At 32.0% G+C, this 17,726-nt stretch overlaps 2 protein-coding genes across 2 annotated transcripts; one reads left to right on the top strand and one right to left on the bottom strand.

Annotated features, from left to right (window-relative positions):
• Positions 1-4,498: 4,498 nt before the first annotated feature.
• LOC106775247 (auxin-responsive protein SAUR32) lies at positions 4,499-5,459 on the top strand. Its single transcript, XM_014662342.2, has one exon. The coding sequence runs from the start codon at positions 4,831-4,833 to the stop codon at positions 5,221-5,223; it is 393 nt and encodes a 130-aa protein (XP_014517828.1). The 5' UTR covers positions 4,499-4,830; the 3' UTR covers positions 5,224-5,459.
• Positions 5,460-7,189: 1,730 nt separating this feature from the next.
• On the bottom strand, positions 7,190-14,464 carry LOC106776172 (CDPK-related kinase 6). Its single transcript, XM_014663529.2, has 11 exons — positions 13,755-14,464; positions 12,009-12,139; positions 11,716-11,757; positions 11,468-11,576; positions 11,284-11,362; positions 8,974-9,270; positions 8,741-8,850; positions 8,512-8,616; positions 8,192-8,254; positions 7,745-7,912; positions 7,190-7,664 (listed from the first exon to the last, which is right to left on the bottom strand). Exons 1-11 carry the CDS (start codon positions 14,283-14,285, stop codon positions 7,518-7,520), a joined length of 1,782 nt encoding a protein of 593 aa, XP_014519015.1. The 5' UTR covers positions 14,286-14,464; the 3' UTR covers positions 7,190-7,517.
• Between the last annotated feature and the right edge of the window lie 3,262 nt (positions 14,465-17,726).

The following is a 17,726-nucleotide window of genomic DNA, read 5'->3' as shown; positions in this document are numbered from 1 at the left end:
AAATTGAGAATGGTGACATTGTTAGATGCAAAGCATGGTTAATTCCTCAAGGTTTTTCACAAACACTTAGTATTAATTTTTTAGGAGACATATTTACTAGTATTGGATGCAACAACATTTCGGTAGTTGATTAGGCTAGTTGCACAAGTAGGTCTAAATTTATGACTAATGGATGTTGGTACAAGCTATTTTTATGGTTCTATTGAGAATGATATTTATATGCAACTCCCTAAAGATTTAATTTGTCCAACATTGCAAATTCTAAAGAGGATAATTCAATAAAATTGAACAAGCTCTTTATGAATTAATTATCCTGGTAAGTACTTGTTAAAAGAAGCGTATTTGTCCTTGTATTTATATGTCCTTGTATTTATATGGAAAGATCAGAAAATGAATTTATCATAATTGTTGTTTATATAGATGACATAAACATTGTTGGAACTCTTAATGAGCTCACAAAGGAAAACAATTACTTAAAGAAAGAATTTGAGATGAAGGATCTTAGAAGACAATGTTTTGTTTGGGATTACAAATTGAATATTTAAGTAAAGGTGTTTTTTGTACATCATGATGTTTATATATGAAGGTGCTTAAAAGGTTCTATATGGAAATGTAACATTTATTATGCACTCTAAAGGTTTTAAGGTCCTTAAATGTTGATAAAGACCCTTTCCGACCTCAAGAAAAGGATGAAGGACTTCTTGATCCGGAAGTACCATATTTGAGTGTTATAGGATCACTAATGTATCTTGTTAAATATGTTTAACCTAATATAGCATTTGTTGTAAATTTATTAAGGAAGATATAATTCTTCACTTACAAGAAGATATTGAACTAGAGAAAAACATATACCTTGTGAACTTAAAGGTACTATAAATATGGGCTTATTTTATTCCAATTATTCAAAATCAGATCTGATGAGTTATTTATATATACATGTTATTTCTCATATCCTCACAATGATCACAAACAGAATGTTTGTTCATATGTGGTGACACGACGATTTCATAACAACAACATCATATAGTGATGCAAAATATTTAGTATTACATGATATGTAATTACAAAGCTTTTGCCAAAAAGAACTTTTGACTAATTGGTTCACAATATTAAGTTTACATGAGGGGAAGAAATAAAATATGTAACGATCACAATTGTATTGAAGCATAGAAAAGGATATATTCTTTTTCTTTTACTAAATTTCTAACCTAAAAGGATTAACCAGACATATTCTTTGATTAATAGACAATCAAGGTTATGAATTAATGGTTCTTCATTGATTTATTACAATTACTTACATGATTAATTAATTTGCTACAATTAATTGTACTCTTTATGAAATTTAATATAACTTTTGAATTGTATCCTTTATATTGCATTTTATATTTATAAATAAAAATTTCCTCTTAGTAATAATACATAGAAAGTTAATCTCAATTCTCTCTTATTCCTTTCTGTTTCTTTTTCTTCTCCTATGGTGAATTTTATATTTTATAACAATCAATTTATTTAAAAGATAATCGTAACTTGTACTTTAAGTAATTTTAGCTTAATTTTTTCTCCTAAATATATATTTTTGGTAGAAATCTACCTATCTGATGTAACTTATGCAATTATTCATTGCTATTAACGTTATATTATTTTATTTAAATTTTTGTCTTAGAAAAAGTGTCTCCTAAGATTAGAGCAACTTCTTTCAAAGCATTCGTGTCTCCCTCCTCTCTTTGTGGCCCTTCTATGTTCAACCGTATTTGAAAAAGGGTCAAATGCTCCAAATAATTGGTCTCTAAATATGATTATTTAAATTAAAATTATTTTGTAAAGATTAATTTGAATATGTCCAATCCTATTTTCACCGACTAGGACTGGATGGTACAGATTTTTCTTTTTCACTTTTAATTGAAAATATATAGAAAAAAAAAGTCATCCAATTAAATAAAGTTAAGTGTATAAGAATTCCTTTGAGACAGATATTATAGCAATTATCAAAAAACTTTTTAAAGTTTGATTGGATTCAGAAAAATAAATGAAAAGGTAAAAAATTAATGAGAAATATTTTATTTTGATTAAGGAAAAATAAAAGAAAATAATGATTTTTTTTCACTTTAATTTTAATGTTTTTTTCTTTCAGTTTTTCACATAAAATATTAAACTAATGTGAAAATTGTGTTTTTTTTTAACGGTAACGAAGAAATTCAAACGTTTTCATGCCAAACATTTTGGAGCTCATTCGCTGTTTTATATGATTGACGAGTAGTTAAACGTCGGTTGCCTCGTATTATGGCGATTGTGTTCCGTCAAATCCCAATGTAATTTCCTTTAGTTGATATCTTAATAAAAAAATTACTGGCGTGAAAATTTCTATTTCTATTATTAAAAAATAAGAATGAAAAATTTAATATTTGATAACTTAGTAAAAAAAATATTAAATAAATAACATTATATACATTTAAACCCATACACCATAAACTATATTACTAAAGCCATAAATACTAACCATGCACCTTTAATAATTTTAAATACACTCTTACTAGTTAATTAATATTTATTCGAAATAGTAAATTTTGACAAAATTCACTTTTTTATTTAATGGTTTCTATCTTAATTTTTTTAGTTTTTAATGAATTTTAGTCAAATAAGATGTTAGCGTAATATATGTTCTAAATCTTTTAAACACATTCTAACATCGACTTAAATTACTTAAATTTATTAAAAACCATTATCTAGCTGGTCTTACTTCCTTTTAAGTCTCTTTTCGAAGTGTTGTATTTAATAAATGTTTTATCCAATAATAAAGTGTGTGTTCGAAGGTATTCTCTTATTAAATATTACTTTTATAGTTATAAAAGTTAATAAAATTAGCATAAATGATTTTAATGAGTGGATGTTAGTATAAAATGATTCACTTAATTGGTAAACCGATATTTGAATTTTCACTAAAAAAAGTATTTCAAATAATCATTATGAATTTTGATATCCACTAATAGAAAAAATAAGTACTCATATACAATTGTTTTGTTTCTTGAAAAGGGTTGTCTTCAAAAGAATGGAATTATCGTTTCCACTTTCATTCTTGTATAATTAATCATAGTCTTTCAAAAGGAAAGTTATAAAAGAAATAAATTAAACTAAATAGTTATTTTTAATGTATGCTGGTTTAAATAAAGTAAAAGGATTTTGTAGACATTCTAATTTTGGGTAGATGCATAGTAACAACTCTATATATATATATATATATATATATATATATATATATATATATATATATATATATATATATATATATATATATATATATATGTAGATGCATACTAACAACTAACAAAATAAATATTTTGTTTCTTATTAGAGTTTAATATACAGATTTTTATATTTATTGTAGTGTTAAATTATCATAAAAAAAAAATCATACTTGCAAGCCGGACCAAATTTTTATGAACGTCAACCTCTAAAAAAATTGAACAAGTAAACAAATTTATCTTTAGTCATTTTCTATATAATGTATATATATCATAAAAATAGAAAAAAATTAACGTAAATTTAATTTTATATTAAAAATAAAAAATATATATAATTTTAAAAAGTCAGACTTAGCTTTTTCCATTCAATCAATTAGACCTTTTCAATATTCTATTCTATATCCTTTTGGGGTCACCACAATATTCCTTCTTTTACCCTTTGGAGATTCATGTACACTATTTTTACTCTTAAAATGAGTAAAACAAAATATGCATGAAGTATATCATATCATACTATATCATCCTTTTTATCTTTCCCCGTAAACAATTGCAATCTTCTGAATTTGATTTCAATTACTTAAAAAAGAAATACTTAAAAAATAATGTTATATAAACGCATTCACCATATTTTAACCGTTTTAGCTTCAATTTAAAATATAAGGGATGTGGATAACTACTTTAGAGAATTGTTTATTTCTTGAAAAGTAACAAAGAGTATATAATATATTAGAAATTTAGAGAGAGATATTAGTTTGATTAATTAAAAAAGAAAAAGTCAAGAAAGATAAAAAAAAATAGAAAACGGAAACGGGTTTAAGTAGAAGACGCTGGAATAAGGGTGACGTGTACCTCACTGTGCCTTCTTCATTCCTTCATTCTATGCAATGCAGTGCAAAGTCTTGGCTATAAACCAAGTCAATCGGATCATATTACTATTTATCATGTTTATCACAGTAACAAGGACAACGTTAACAACAACAATTGTATTTACAAATGTTGTGCGTGTTTCTTTTGAGCCACGCAAATTACAAGATTCAGCATGCCAACCCTTGGAATCAAACAAGCAATTTTCTTTAACTTTAATCACACAGAATATATCCTTACCTTGCCCTAACTAGCCACATGACCATCCAATCAAATTTAGTCACCTTCACTGTCTCTATCATCCAAACCAGAATAAGATATATTACTCTCCTCTCTCTCTCTCTCTCTAGATTTATACTACAAAACAAATCTTTGTGTACACAGTAAGCAAACCCTACAACCATTTGCCCCACCACAACGCTCTCCGTTACACATTCACATTCAAATCCTCAAACCCTCCTACACACACACACATATATATATATACACATCTTCCTCATCTTTTGTAAATCCTCTTCATTCTCATTTTTGTTTTTGTTATGTGGGTATTCTTATCATGAGCAACATCCCAAGATCTCTCACCGACTCTTCCCTCACCCTCTTCAACCTCGCCATATCCTCTTCTGATCCCTGGCCTTTCTCACTCGTTTTCTTATAACCTACCTAAAGAATCCAGCTTTTCTGGTTTTGGTTTTTGTCTTTTAGCTTCGTTCTTTTCTTTCTCCATATGGGGATTCTCAGCGATCATCATCATAACTCTCCAAAACACCATCACCACCATCATTACCACATGAGCTTTCACTTGCACATTCCTCACCTCCACTTTCACCACCACCACCAGGAGAAGAAGGACCTCAAGGACGTTCCAAAAGGGTGTTTGGCGGTCTTGGTAGGCCAAGGGGAGGAGCAACAGAGGTTTGTCATCCCTGTCATGTACATGAACCACCCACTGTTCATGAAGTTGCTCAAGGAAGCCGAAGACGAATACGGCTTCCAGCAGAAAGGCCCCATCACCATCCCTTGCCACGTCGAGCACTTCCGCACCGTCCAAGGCATCATCGACAGGGAGAAATACCTCCACCACCACCACCACCACCATGCTTGGTGCTTCAAAGTTTGATTCTGTCAATTGATTAATATTCCTCTACCAACATTAATTAAAATCATGTACATGTCTTGTTTTTTTTTTGCTTTTGTTATTGTTTTCTGATTCTCCGCAACACCAGAATGTGGTGTTGGTTTAATGATGTGACAACGACGAACAATTTGGATCTCAATTTGCATGATTTTTTTTTTTTGTTTAATATCTGTGGAAAATTAAATGACGACCATACATAGATACACTGATTTGATGTATACGATGTGATCGATGAGTGTATTTCATTCTCTCTTTTTGTTCTCTCAATATCTTACTTGGAATGTGAACGAAGTAAATTGAAGTAGATATACATACAGATGCCCTTAATCATTAAAAAAGAAAAAAGAAAGCACATAGCTGTTCATTTGTTGGACGTGAGAAGCGTGAAAGACACGGTGGGAATATGGAACAAAGATGGGTTTGCGAAGACTTTTTCTTTTTCTTTTTATTAAGTTAGAAAATCTGAGATGGGTGAGAGGGCCCCATGAACAGAAAAATTTGAGGCCTTGCTTTTTAAGGTATAATAATTGAGGTTTCTTTTTTCTGTGTAGTAATCGAGTATTATATGTATGGTTTGTGATTAGGAATTGTAAACTAAGTTTGGTGAGCGGTTTTAGTTTAAAGAGATTTAGCGTGCACACTTGATGAGAAAATTTGAAGCAGAAGAAGGATTTTGGTAGCACTGTATGAGAACATAATTATATAAATGTGCCATCACAAAGCAAAGTGCTGTGTGCCTGTAAATTCTATTCCTAAGCTGTCAAACAAATCATCATATTTATTTTCCTATGAATGAGGCCGATCTTGACTTTCAACAATTCATTATTTTCTTTTTAAAATGTCAATCGGGTTTTGAGGTTGTGGGTATTCACCGATTGCTTACGAAAGTCATCGCACTTTCGTTGGCTAATTTTTTAAATTAAATGTCTTTATTTCCAACAGCGTAAGCCAGCCAGGTTTGTGTTTCGTGCAACTTTTCTCCCCTTTTGTCTCCTTCATACTTGCAAATAAAATGTTTACACTTGTTACATGAAAACCTTTTTAATTGGTTCGGATTAAGTTACTTATATCCTTCTCGTCAATTTTATTTTTCCAAATCTTCATACATGAACAATTAACTCACGCGTTAAATATGTGTTGCAAAATTTTGTGTCATTCTTGAATTAGAGAATTTGATGACAATGTGATATGGAATAAAGTAATATTTTATCAAAGTTGCGTCTTTCCAAACAAAAGGAGCGTTTTAAAATATAGATTAGGTTTTTCTGATATACACGAAATAATTGAAATTTGAAAATAAATTTAGCAGTTAAAATTTTAGTAAATTTGACTTTATTAATTTTATTTGAATGGTACTTTTTGTGATAAATTAGGAAAAAAAGAATATATTATTTTCATTTATGATTGGCAGCATATAAACCTACCGAAATTAGTTGCTGTCTGGCATGTCTCGTGAACATTTATTCAAGCAGTCTGCGTCCATCTTTGTTGGCCAATTCCAATCTGGGTTAGTGCCTTACTGCAATTAACAGCTTTTTACTTGTTCAGACAGGGTAATACATGGGAAAATCAACTTTCTCACTCATCAACTTGGCATCTTCTGCATCTTATTTATATTTTATATTATTCTTTCTTAATCAATTATGACGTAGTAACATTATTATTAGTTATCACAAACCACCAGACCCAGTCACACTTTGCAATCAGGATAAACTTTAGTTGGGTAGGCGTTAACTTCCAATTCTAACTCAGTTTTTGTTTTTATGTTCATATTCTCTGTTCCTCACCCTATGTGTGAAACAAGTCCCATTATTTTACGTCGTGATTTTAGCACTACTGAAACGAGATATGGACACAAGAGATGTAAGAAATTGACCCAAGTTCACCGTCGTATTTCTCTACCTCAATCTTCAAAAACAAAGTGCGACATTACTACCATACGAGGAAGTTGATCCAAATAGATGCGTCTTTAATATTCACACGATATCTTACAAGAAAGCAAGTGTGGCCTTTTGGCTCACAAGTAAAATAGGAGATTTTTGCTTTGCACCGCAAATCACATGACAAACTAAACAATGTTAGCTCTGTTTTTTCCAAAACCCCCCCAAAAAATTGCTTAGACCCTTCGTACCATTTTCCTTTCAATTCAAATTATAGAAAGAAAAAAGACACAAACTAATTTCAACAAATATTACCATAATAATAATAATAATAATATAATAATAATAATAATAATAATAATAATAACAATAATAATAATCGAATCTCCCTTTTGGTTATACTAGCTGTCGGTGTCTTGTATTTGAACTACGCATTGTGACACCATGCAAAAACTTTGTATATCCGACCAAGCTGAGTTTTCCATCAGATTTTCTGATCCAATCACCCATTAAAGAATAAGCTGAAGGACCCAAATTCATCTCCTGAAAACATTATCAAAAGGTTAGTGGGTTATTAAACAGCTTAAAAGACAAAAAAAAAAAAAAAACAAGAATTTACGAACCTGAGCCAACTCCTCAACAGAAATGACTCGGTTTCCTGTCTCCTCAAAGTATTCAAAAGCCGTTGTGGCAATTCTATCCCATTCTGGATGAACTTCCAGCTGGTATACACTGATAGCAGCAGCGCAAAACTCTTCGAAATCCATTTTTTTATAGGAGAGTGCCTCCATCTTGTTTCAAGAAATAAGCATTTCAGATTTTGCATTGAACGCAAATAAAGCAATGCACTTTCGTGATAAATAAAATAGATATTATTATGAATAATGGTGGCACTGATCAGACGCTACGCTTGATTTTGCTCTGTAAAAGTTATTCAATTATACATTCCTTCCTGCCCCTATTTTCTTTAATGATCAGTACATGATAGATTGGGATCAAAGGGGCCACTAAAATGTCAGAAGGAAGCGAGCAGGAAGATACTTCTGAATTACAAATCAAAGAATACTCACCAGATTTAAAATGTCAGGGGCCCTTGATTCTTTCATGGCATCTGTTGCATTTTTCATGAGAGCCTGTATTTTTTTATACTTCAGTTTAGATATTTGGAAACAACAGCAAACGAAAGCAGCAACAAAGTTTAAACTATAACAGACTAACCTAAGGCTGATTAATTTAATGTAGCAAACACTAGAGTATAACATATTTACACTATATACAGTTAACAGATATAATAGCACTGTATATCATTCATTATTTAATATGCTAACATACCTTAAAGTAAAAAAAAAAAAAAAAAAGGAAATAGAAGTGCTAAAAACCATGAACTTACAACTCTAAAATTCTCAAGCGATACGCAGCCTTCTTTAGGATCCAAGAGGTTAAACTGTGCTCTAAGGTAGAATAGCTCATCTTCCGTCAATGCTCTCGCGAGGGCCTGTATTAATATAAGTAGAAGTAAAACAGACAACATTACTCTTGTCCTATTGGCCCCTACCCGCACCAAAGGAGGGGAGGACATAATATATATTTGTTTTAATGGCAGCATAACAGGTGACTACCTTCAATGCTGCACGTCTCAAAGGTGAGGCACGCACATATGACTTTACTAACTTGTAAATCGAGATATCTAAAGGAATGGGATTCTTTTCATTTCTCAACCATGGGTGAGCTGCAAATATATATAGGAAACTCTCTATTAGCAAGAATCAAAGAATAACATTTAGGAATTTCAACACAAGCAACATCTTATTTAGTAAAACAAGGTCTGGCAAAAATTTCAAATGGAACATACCTAAAGCTTGAGCAGCAGTCATCCTTTTTCTGTGGTCCTTGTTCAGAAGTCTCTTCACAAAGTCTTTAGCTTCTGGTGATATTGATGGCCAAGGTGAATCATCAAAGTTAGGATTAGCTCGTAGCACAGACCGGAAAATTCCTGATTCAGTGCGTGCCCAAAAAGGTCTACTTCCACATAACAATATGTACGATATAACTCCAATACTCCACAAGTCTCCTTCAACACTGTAAGATCTATGGAGCACTTCAGGTGCAACATAGTAAGCACTGCCAACAATATCGTTGAGGCGTTGCTCTGCATATTTATTAAAAGTCAGTGAATGTTGTGAAAAAATCGATTAGAGGATACTACTCCGATTCTAAGGCAATATGATAACTGTTTAATTTGAACACTGGAGGTAATCTTAAACCAAGAATTAAAGCATGTTCTGAGATTCATCTGGACCAGGAAATTAGTGAAAAACATTAGGCAAACAAACTTGTACAATTATAGCAGAGTTTGAACTAGGAAATTTCTATGCACACCACAGATTGGAAAGAATCATTCTATTCTTAATATGTTTCCATGACTAATCTATTGCCCTTGCCTCTTTCCCAAACTAGAATCACTAAAATCTGCGGGAATATAAAATGGAAGGGAAAAATAATAATGATTTTAAATGGAGTTAAGAATGTGCTTTGTAAGAGAACAAATGGGAAGGTAGAAAACGTGACTGAATATGGGACCATAATAAACATTGGGAGTGAAAAGTGACAATGCAATTTGAGATGATACAAGTTTAAAGACATCCCACATTTTCATCCTTCTGTTTTTAAAGACATGTTTTCATTCCTGCAAAGCGCTGATATCTACGCTACACATTAAAGTCAAAAACAGGAATGCACATACTCAATGCCCAGGTCAGAGCAGTATATCATAGTTTTTTTAAGGCGTGCACCAAGTAGGAGCTCCCAAAGCAGCAGAGTAATATGAAATTATGAAAGACCATATCCAATTACGTATTCAAAGTAGAGGTTTGTTTAATAGCTGCCTCTCTTCAACCACGACCAAAAAACTTGATCATCCCAATGTGTATAACAAGATATTGCTTACTTACAAATTCAGTGATCAAAATATTAAGTTCCATGCTCTCCATTTAAATAAGAGGCTAAGGAGAGGAGTTCAACCTATGCAGCCACATAATAATACAAAAATCAGAAGTTCTAAAGCCCTAAACACATATACATGCTCAACACATGAAGAAATGGCCTTTTGTGGGAGTTTGCAAGGTTTAACAAAATTGAAAAGTGTTTGGTTTCTCCTATAATTGTTCATAAATTAGCCAACATAAGATAAATAATTATTTTGGAAGGACCAAACTAACAGTTAGTTGTTACAATAAACAGCTACAAAAAGAAGATCAAGAGGGTATAGTTACTGAACTTAACTCATATCTACTTGTCTTTAAAAACTATAATAATACTGTGCATTTGGTAATTTGATTTTATATGTAAAAGTAATTTTACTCTTACACCACTCAACAATCAGCTCTGTCTAAGCTAGTTCTGAAATATCAGTTTCAAACACAAATTAATTATTCAACATCAATTTTGGCGATGAATTATATCAAAACCAGTAACAGTTTTAAGGTAATGAAAAACAATTGTGGTCAGTCATCAAAATTGCTGAACTTAAGAGAAAAACTAGCTTTGTAAAGAATACGATCACAAATTTGGAGAACAAATCCAATTAAAGACCTCAGAGGAACAGACATGGTGATGAATAAAGATCTCCTTGTTCAACAGTACTAATACCTCTGATTAGATCATCTAAATTTTATTTCCTCAATAAAACTTACATAGAGAGAAAGCTATATATTGTACAAAATTTCTACATCAAGAAAATGTCATTTAAAATCATTACTCTCAAGAAACTGCAAACTGAAATTGTATCAAGGACCGTCAAATGTTACTAAAAAATATCAGGCCTGCTGAGTTCATTACAAATGCTGAAATTTAATTTAGATGTCTATTCCAAATCAATGACTAATAGATTTTGGTATTTTAAAATCTCGCTATTCCTTCATTGTAGTGTCAATATCTCACAAAGTGATGACCATATATTGAACAGAACCATTTGATAATTGATTGATTACATGGTTATTCGCCGGCAAATTAAATCAGTTAATTTGACCATGCCAACTATATACAAAAACAAGATTGAGATGAAACTACATACGAGAAATCGAGCAACTTGAATACTACTTGAGACTACTACTTGAGACTACTACTTGAGACTGACTATAGTAGGTTGATTTATTCATGTTACCTGGCCTGACAAAATCAGAGAGCCCAAAATCAATAACTTTCATCACAGCATCCTCGTCTTTTGAGACAAATAGAAAATTCTGCAAAGCAAAAAAAAATTTAGAGAGGTGGCTATAAAAACATAAAATAGCTATTGAAAGCACAATCAAATAACTATGAGTAGTTCAAGCTTCATAATGTCATACCTCTGGTTTTAGATCACGGTGAACAACTCCCTGAAGATGACAAAATGCAACTACATCTAGAATTTGTACAAGAATAGCTTTGGCATCATCCTCTGGGTATCTCCCACCTCTTCAACAAATAATTAATTTAAAAACAATCCAATTATAATCATGTTTTTCAAAAACCAAACTGCTTTAAGGAAAGTTTGGACAGAAAAAAAAAAAATATCAACAGATGGTAAAAATGGCAAACAGCCTTTCAATTTTACCTATCTAGAATTCTGTCAAGTAATTCTCCACCCTCGCACAACCTGACAACAACAACAATAACAAAAGAAAAAAACTCATTGCGTCAGAATAAATGTCTAATTCAACAGTTTAAGGTATCTACCTGTAGAAACCAGCCATAAAATCTGCTCATATTATGAGCAATGAGATGAATTATTTTATAACCAATAACTTAAAAAAATGTATGCACATAAATCAAGCAGTGAACGGAATAGGAATAAAGTCCTAGCAAGACAGAGAGGAATGTTAACAATTTTTTTTTTTCTGCACGTACTCCATAACAATGTAGACGTTGTTGACATCCTCAAATGCGTCATAAAACTTGACCAAGTTCTTATGTCCAGATAAGGCCTTCAACATTTTCACCTCCCTCCGCACATCTTCAATTGCAATCGCAGAAGTCATCTGCCATGTAAAACTCAGTTAATTACAATAACCACCGTTATCAAGCATAAATGATAAGGAAAGATTAGAAAAAGCTTGAAAATTGAGTCTTAATTCGTGTTGATGGATGGCATAAAACAAACTATGAAATCTATGACCACAACATCACAATACATGATTCTCCCACACCAATTAATATTTACTCTCAAACTCCAATTAGATTGTTTAGAAGGATAATTAAAAGGTGCAGAACAAAGGAGACAGCTTTTTCCGGTCCTTTTCCTACAAAAATCAGCTACAAGAGCCCCCAAGCAACTCAGAAAACTTTTAAATCAACTGAAGGAAAAATTCTTATAACATCCATCCATAGTTAATAAGCTTCTGTTTGTGCCCTTTCTCAACGATCTTAATTTTCTTCTTCACATTCCTTTCCTTTCAAGGGTATTTGCTACCGTCTAATTTGGCTCATAATGGAGGAAGAAAACATAAATAACCAGGCTCACTATAAGGATTCTTTAATTTACAATTAAGCACCTATATATTTACAGATGACCTAACTGGGGAGAATAAAATGGTTTTCAACAATCACGTAAGAAACTTTGGCAACAAGGTCCTGTGCATATCACCTGCTCTATCCGTGTGATTTGAAACCTCTACCGTTTGGACCACAGCCTAACGGCCACCGATAGAACAAATGTAAAACATCTACAGATGAGTCACAGTCCACACATACAGAAAAACTTAACAACCTGTCCACACTACAGAGGTGCAAATTCATCTTTCGCTTACTTGTCTCATAATGTACAACCATTTATGCCACCTTTCCACAAGAGTCTGAGTAATTCTCCCGAGAAAGCGACAATAAATACAGAGTTGAATTCCCAGTTACAACCAACATCATTTGCAATCCCTTTTCACCACAATTTACCTATGTATATTTCGGCATCAGATATTCACTTTAAATGTTAAAATCACATCAATTGGATGAAATACTGTAGAAGCTTAGAGCCGTAGCTTCGCTCTGCCTCAGGTCCAAGTAATTGAAACACGTGCCTGAGCGCAACCAATCACTCGCTCAAGAGACGAATTTTCATTCCCTATTTTAAAATCTCATAAACTCTCCCATAAGTCTCCATGGCATTTTCCTTTATGATCCCAGCAATAGCTTAGAAAATAACAACAACAGAAGTTATTTCAATACCACACACCAGAAATCAGCAACCTTGATCACCACCAACAAAACCATTGTGAATTCCTGTGCCCATCAACCACCACCTCAGTAGTCTCCAATTCCATTATACTATCAGTACATTCACACAGAATATATTTTACAGAGGGTGGAAAATTCAAACTAATGATGCAAAATCAGTCCCGTGTTACTACTTTCCAAGAAGTAGACCTGACTCCCAAATTGAGTTTCCAAAACCAAAAAAAAAAAGTGCAAACAGTCAATACTAATCACACACTACATGAAATTCTAGTTCCAAAACAGTGATGCAAGAAGTCAGAAACTGATCCTGAATTGACCAAGGGTCAACGTACACCATCTCCTACTCCAAGTAAACAAAGAAAAACATCATACGATCTTCAGAATCATTAAAAGGAAAATCACAAAAAACACAACAAACCCCCTCACCTTAGCTTTGGATATGATTTTTACAGCAACGGATTGTCCCTTAAGTTCTCCCTTCTTCCCTTTGGCCCAACAAGTGTGACCGAAATGCCCCCGACCCACTTCCTTCCCCAACTCGAACTTCGCCCCAAAATTCTTCCCATAACCGAAACTCTTATCCAACGACCTCTCTCCCTCACCGCCACCCTCCCCTTGCTCCTCCGGTATAGGTCCTTCCTTCGGCCTCGCCTTTCCCTGCCGCCGCAGCAGCGCCGCCATGATCGGCTTCGCCGGAGAGGGAGGCGGCAGCGGCCAGCGGAACTTCCTCCCCGGAGTCTTCGCCGGCGACGGCGCCACTCCGGGCGGGAGAGGACTCGGGAAGGGGCTGGTGGAAAACGAGTGCGCCGGCGTGTTCCTCCCCGGCGTGGCTCCGGATAGCGAGCTCCCTGAAGCCGGGGGAGGAGACGGCGGAGCGTAATGCGGAGTCTTGGGGCGGTGATCGGGGGGCACCGTCTCGTTGTTGACGGCGATGTTTTTGCTGCAACAATGCCCCATGGCCGCGTAGCGACGGTGATCGGCGAAGTCAACAAGAGAGAGAGTGAAAGAACGTTGCCGGAGAAAATTGACACTGTATAGAGAGAGAAGGTGAAGGAGTAAAAGTAGAAGAAGGAGGAAAGAAAGAAAGAAAGGGAAAGGGAAAGTGTTAAATTTGTAAGGTGAGAGAGAGAGAAAGGATTAATTTAAGATTAATACGACACAGTCCAACTGTATTCATTTATGTACGAAAGTAAATTGCTTCCTTCGTTAGTTGGATCTTTCCGACACCTTCATCTCATTTTTTTCTTTTTCCACTCTCAACTTTTTTTCTTACTTTTTTTAATCTTCTTTTAGATCATTTTTTCATTTTACTTTAATCCATGTTTTCTTCAACATTAACAAAATTCATTTCTTTCAAATGATAAAAGTTTGAACAATTTACGGTCTATTAGTTAACACTCTATCAATTTCAAATTACTTAATGTTTTTTAGCATTTAAAAGAACGTATTCATTGATGTTTTCGGTTTCTTCTACTATAATTTTGCTTTCAATCAATATTATGAGTTATTATTTGGAAAATTATATGTTTTAAATAACTATCCCTCTATTTGTTTATTAAATAGGTGATTTTTTTTCCTAAACACTTTTTTGTTAATTTATGTAAAAATAAAGACTTTTAAAGGGGAGTTGATTTAGAAGAAGAAAAGTGACAGTGGATAAGAAAAAATGTACATAAGCAACAGTTTAAACCGTTTTGAATGTTGGTTTTTTGTTGTGTGCAATGTCCGCCTGCCACCGTAAGCTGGCAAACAATAAGAGGATAACTACGGTTTTTTTTTTTTTGTGAAATAAACCGAACCGAACGAGACAGTGTCAATGGCCTTGGAGAAAGGGCGAATATACGAGGACTTTTCAATGAAATAAAAGATGTTCTGTTTATTATTGGTGTTGAAACATGCAAACATTTTCTTATAGCAACACCAAAACATTGACGCTAAGTGCTTAGGATGAAAACTTTTTTGTTGAATTATTGTTTTGTTAGGACAAATAAATGATTATAGAGGAACATTGAAATCGGGGTTTGTTGTTGTTGAACTACATTTATTGTAATATTGAAGACACTTGGATTCTATGCAATAATCTCTTTTTGATCGTCAAATCCAAATTTGCTAAGTGTTTTAGGAAACATATCTACCGTTTTGGAGAAATTGTCAACTCAAGTTTTTTATAAATGTTTCAAGTAACGTACTACTACCAAGTACCATTAACGGTAATGCTACAAATTCAACTTTTCAAAATTACTTTTAATGCAATAGAATTTCTAAAATTTTCTGCTTTTTTTCTTGTTTAATTTTAAGCATATGTTGTATTTTTAAAAGTATGAACATGTGTGTGTGCATGCACGTAATTCTATTTTGCAAATGGTTTCCGTGTGCTTACTTATTCTATATCTAATTTCTATGGTCTGCATGTTTGACCCAAAGTTTTTTTTTTTTTTTTTTCTGAAACACAAAATATTCTCAATGTTTGGAGTTGACTAAAATATCTCTTGAAATTACGCTAGTCTATAATTGGACCTTTTCTAAGATGTTTTACAAGTAAACCAAATATTTATTTATTTATTTTAATAGAAAAAAAAATTGTTTAACAAGATATTTTGTTTTCTTCTCGTGTATTGTTGGAAATCCCACATTGACTAGAGGTAAGGTCAAATTATAATATATAAGTGAGGTATAAACCTCACTTTACAAGCTGGTTTTGAGGGGTTGAGACTTAAACTTACTTTCTAACATAGTATCAGATTCATAATTAGAGTCTATCCTAGTGAGTTTTAAGTAAGTATTTATGTTTCCACCTGTGGTCGGACTGTGAGGATGAGTTACGCCTAAACTCACTTTCTAATATGTACCTCAAGATCTTATACACCTTGATTTATTATGCCACAAAACTTAGTGCTTTTTTTTTTTCTTTTAGTTTTCTCTTCCAAAATTATAACAAACAAACATATCAAAACATAAACTTAATTATTTCATCAATGAAAAGTATCATAGAAGATGAAGTAAAAGTGGTATGTTATTGTATCCCTCTATTATTGGCCTGAAATAAAAAATAATTAGAATGATACAACATAATTTATACTATCACGTGCAAACCTCACTTTACAAGCCGACTGTTATTGGATTATCCAATTTATACTATTACGTGCAAACTTGTCGGTTTTGTGAGGATGAGTTACGCCTAAACTCACTTTCTAATATGTACCTCAAGATCTTATAATTTATTATGTCACAAAACTTAGTGCTTTTTTTTCTTTTAGTTTTCTCTTCCAAAATTATAATAAACAAACATATCGAAACATAAACTTAATTATTTCATTAATGAAAAGTATCATAGAAGATGAAGTAAAAGTGATATGTTATGGTATCCTTCTATTATTGGCCTGAAATAAAAAATAATTAGAATAATACAACATAATTGAAATTTTGTTAACTTTTTTTTTGAAAACTTATTTTGAAAATGAAGCACCATAAGTTCAGGCATATATAACTAGCAATATATAAAAAAAAGTCTCACTACAAAATAATATAAATTTTAAATAGATTATTGTATTCATTTAGGACCACTTTTGAAACAATTTAATTACAGTTTAAATTCAATCTGTAATATTTTGAGAGAGCATAACTTAGTCATAAAAGTTGCGTTTAACTAGCTTATTCAGAAAAAGAAAAAAAATAGTTATTAGAACCTATGAAAACAGTTTATAACTTGTATAGAAACACAGTTTATACTTATACAAAGTTCCTCTATGATTATAGAAACAGTTAATTTATAAACAAGTACTTATCGTAAATATTTAGGTATTATTTAAATCTTTCATCATAGATATCTATAAAATAAAAAAAGTAAAATAAGTGCTTTTTTCTCTAGACAAATTTAATTTAGTTAACCTGTCACCTTCTTTTAGTACATGTATATTAAAAAAAAGTAACCTACCTCATAAATTTTACCACAACTTATTTTCATCCTAGTTTTTAAGAGTTATTGTATTCTCACCAACCCCCTAAACTTCTTTATTAAATTTATACTTTTAAATGTTATTTAATTGTCCTAAATGTTATTTCTTAAATTTAGTTACTCACATTTTTCAATTAAATTTTTTAATTCAGCATATGAATTAATAAGATTGTCACATTGTGTTTCTTTTTAAATGATTTTGCAATAATCTCTTGATCCATAAAATTGTTAATTATAAAACAAAATCTCACGTCAGAAAAAAAAAGGTAAAAAAAAATTAGAGATGAACATGAATGTATATATATCTTCATTAATAAGAGATATTTTAGAGAGATATCAAAAGCAAATTCATAAAAGCTTGGTTCAAAATGAACAATATTTTATCAGTGTAAAGATTCATGTGTGTGTTAAACCTTCGTAACATTTTAAATTTATTCTCATTT

This window comes from Vigna radiata, chromosome 10, assembly GCF_000741045.1.
Source record: "Vigna radiata var. radiata cultivar VC1973A chromosome 10, Vradiata_ver6, whole genome shotgun sequence".
Taxonomy (NCBI): domain Eukaryota; kingdom Viridiplantae; phylum Streptophyta; class Magnoliopsida; order Fabales; family Fabaceae; genus Vigna; species Vigna radiata.
Note: the sequence above shows the minus strand (reverse complement) of the source record. Positions and strands in the feature narration are given on the sequence as shown.